This window comes from Pipra filicauda, unplaced genomic scaffold, assembly GCF_003945595.2.
Source record: "Pipra filicauda isolate LSUMZ 115617 unplaced genomic scaffold, ASM394559v2 scaffold570_size292671_pilon, whole genome shotgun sequence".
NCBI lineage: Eukaryota > Metazoa > Chordata > Aves > Passeriformes > Pipridae > Pipra > Pipra filicauda.
In genome coordinates, this window is record NW_024104721.1 from 132,315 (window position 1) to 135,369 (window position 3,055).

At 60.3% G+C, this 3,055-nt stretch overlaps 1 protein-coding gene across 1 annotated transcript; it reads right to left on the bottom strand.

Moving 5' to 3' along the window:
• Positions 1-430: 430 nt before the first annotated feature.
• LOC113985049 (homeobox protein not2-like) lies at positions 431-2,723 on the bottom strand. The gene is given in 4 exon segments (XM_027715607.1): positions 431-454; positions 457-540; positions 1,069-1,253; positions 2,516-2,723. Coding segments are annotated over 4 exon segments (501 nt in total).
• Between the last annotated feature and the right edge of the window lie 332 nt (positions 2,724-3,055).

Here is a 3,055-nt window from a genome sequence, read left to right on the forward strand (position 1 = left end):
CCTGATCTCCGAGATATCCCAGCTCCCAACACCTTTGGGATAATCTGTGGGTGGGGGTGTGCAGGTGACCCCCACTCCCCCAAATCTTTCTCCCATAAAGAAGCCCTCATTGAACACTCGCTGCCACTCTGGGTGTGTGTATTCTCCCTCCTCCCTTTCCTCGTCCTTCTGCAAAGATGAGCCCAAAAATTGCATAAATAATTTATTTTCACCACCCCCCCCAGCCCAAGGAGTGCCCTGTATATATCCTGTATATATTAGATATGGCCAGCTATGGTACAGTCATATAATACACATGGAGAAAGGGCCCCGTGGGGCCACTCAGCAGCTCTTTGTCCCAGTCTGTGCAGGTCCTGTCCCCGTGTCCTCCTGTCCATCCTCTGACTCTGCTGGGAAGTCCTTGTCCTCCTCGCCGTGGTGGCTCTGAGAGTCAGGGCTCCCCTGTGGGGTGGCCAAACCCATTTTGGCCAGCTTGGCTTGTTGCTGCTCCAGGCTTTGTTTCCTCCACTTGATCCTGCGGTTTTGGAACCAGACTTTCACCTTGGAATCACAGAATCATGGAATCATTACGTTTGGAAAAGACCTCAAAGACCACTGAGTCCAACAACTAACCCAGCACCACTAAACCATGTCCCCAAGTGCCACATCCACGTGGTTTTTGAACACTTCCAGGGATGGTGATTCCACCAATTCCCTCCCACTTTAGGAAGGGCTTTCAAACTTGGTTTCTCCACGGACCACGAAGTCCTGGACTGCTGAACCCTCAGGCTCAGGCAGTGCCCACTCCGTCCCCAGCAAGATGGAGAACTGCCCCCTGCACCCCAGGAGCTGGACCTGCCACTGGTGGAGAAGGTCCAGCCTTAAGAGGGACACAAGTTCATGGCTCTTGGACAACCCTTTGTGCCTCAGTTTCCCCACCTGGCATCCTCCACATTTTTAATCCAAACTCTCTGCAACCACCACCCCACAAGGCTCCTGCTGCAGTCTGAGGGACACATCCCAGGTCCCACCTGTTGGCACCGAGGTTTGGGAGCCTCCCAGGTGGAGCTGGAGGGTGGAGGGGGTTACCTGCTCCTCGGTGAGGTGCAGGGAGGAGGCGAGCAGGCCCCTCTCCGTGCCCACCAGGTACTGCTGCCGTGAGAATTCCTTCTCCAGCCGGGCCAGCTGGTCATTGGTGAAGATGGTCCTGACCCTCTTGGCTTTGCCAGGCTTGGCTTTGAAGACGGGGAAGCAGCACCTGGAGATCAGGAAGCCTGGAGATGACAGAGAGAGGGAAGGTCAGGATGAAGAGGAGCCCTTAGAGAGGTCCCAGTGGGGTCCCTCCTTGGGAGGTCATTTCCTGGAGAGGCAGAAGGGATCTTCCCACTTGGAGGTGTCCCCTTTAAAGAGGTTGTTTTTGGAGGGGGTTCCCTATGTGAAGAGGTGGGAGAGGGTCCCCCATTTGATGCAGATCTCCCTAGAAAGGTGGATACAGGTCCCTGTTGGAGAGAATCCCTTTGGACAAAGTCCCTGTGAAGAGGTGGGAGAGGGTCCTCCATTTGCTGAGGATCTCCTTGGAGAGGTGGATACGGGTCCTTCTTGGATATATTCCCTCCGGAGGCAGTCCCCATGAGGAGGTGGAAGGAGCTCTCCCTCTTGGAGATGTCCCCTTTCAGGGTGTCCCAAGAGAATTGGGCATGGAATTCTCCCGGAAGAGTTCCCATTTCAGGGCATCTTCCCTTTGGAGAGGTGAAAGGAAATCCCCATTTGGAGTATCCTGTGGAGGAGGTGGATGTGGGTCCCTCTGGGAGAGGGGGTCCCTGCCTGGGAAGCAGGGAGGAGATCTTCATTTAGGGGTGTCCCTCTGGAAGAAGAAATCCCCTTTTGGGGAGCAGGAAAGAGGTCCCCATTTAGGGGTGCCCCTCGGGAAAGGTGGATTTGGGTCCCCTGGGAGAGGGGATTCCCCCTAGGGGAGCAGGATGGAGGTCCCCATTGGGGGTGTCCCGTGGGGGAGGTGGATGTGGGTCCCCTGGGAGAAGGGATCCTTGCTTGGGAAGCAGGAAGGAGGTCCCCATGTAGGGGTGTCCCTCAGGAGAGGTGGATGTGGGTCCCCTGAGAGAGGGGATTCCCCCTATGGAGAGCAGGAAGGAGGTCCACATTTGGGGATGTCCCCCTGGGAGAAAGGGGTCCCCCTTTGGGGAGTAAGAAGGAAGTTCCCATTAGGGGTGTCCCTCAGGAGAGGTGAATCTGATTCCCCGTGGGAGAAAGGGTTCCCCCTTGGGGAACAGGAAGGAGGTCCCCACTGGGGGTATCCTGTGGGGGAGGTGGATGTGGGTCCCTCTGGGAGAGGGGGTCCCTGCTTTGGAAGCAGGAAGGAGGTCCCCATTTAGGGGTGTCCCCCAGGAGAGGTGAATCTGGTTCCCCGTGGGAGAAGGGATCCCCTTTGGGGAGCAGGAAGGAGGTCCCCATTGGCGATGTCCCCCCCGGGAGCAGCAGAGGGGGGTCCCTGTGCGGGGTTTGGGGGGGCTGTCGGTACCTGTAGCCCCGAGGCTGGCGGCCCATGCGGGGGTTCCCCCGCAGCAGTCGGTGCAGAGCGGCGGCAGGAGCGGGGCTGGAGCCGGGGGGGACCCCCAGAGCGGCGGCGGGGGGGGCTCAGGGCGAGGCGAGGGTCCCGAGGGTCCCAGGAGCGCGGCGATGGTGAAGGAGCGGCCGGGGGGCGCCGGGCTGGGGGTCGGGGTCGGCATCGCGGGGCCACCCGGGGCAGCGCTGCCCGCCCGCCTTTATGGGGCCCGGGGGCACCGCGGGGGCGGAGGGGACGGGGAGGGGCCCGAGACTCCTCCGTGTCCCCTCCCTGTCCCTCTGCCCTCCATGGGGATGTCCCCGTGCCGAGTTCTCTGCCCTCGGTGGGGATGTCCCCCCACCATGTCCCCCTGCTCTCGATGGGGATGTCCCCTGCCATGTCCCCCAGCTCCTGATGGCGATGTCCCCTCCCCTGTGTCCCCTTGCTCTCGATGGGGATGTCCCCCTGCCCTCAACTGGGATGTCCCCCCTCCATGTCCCCCTGCCCTCGGTGGGG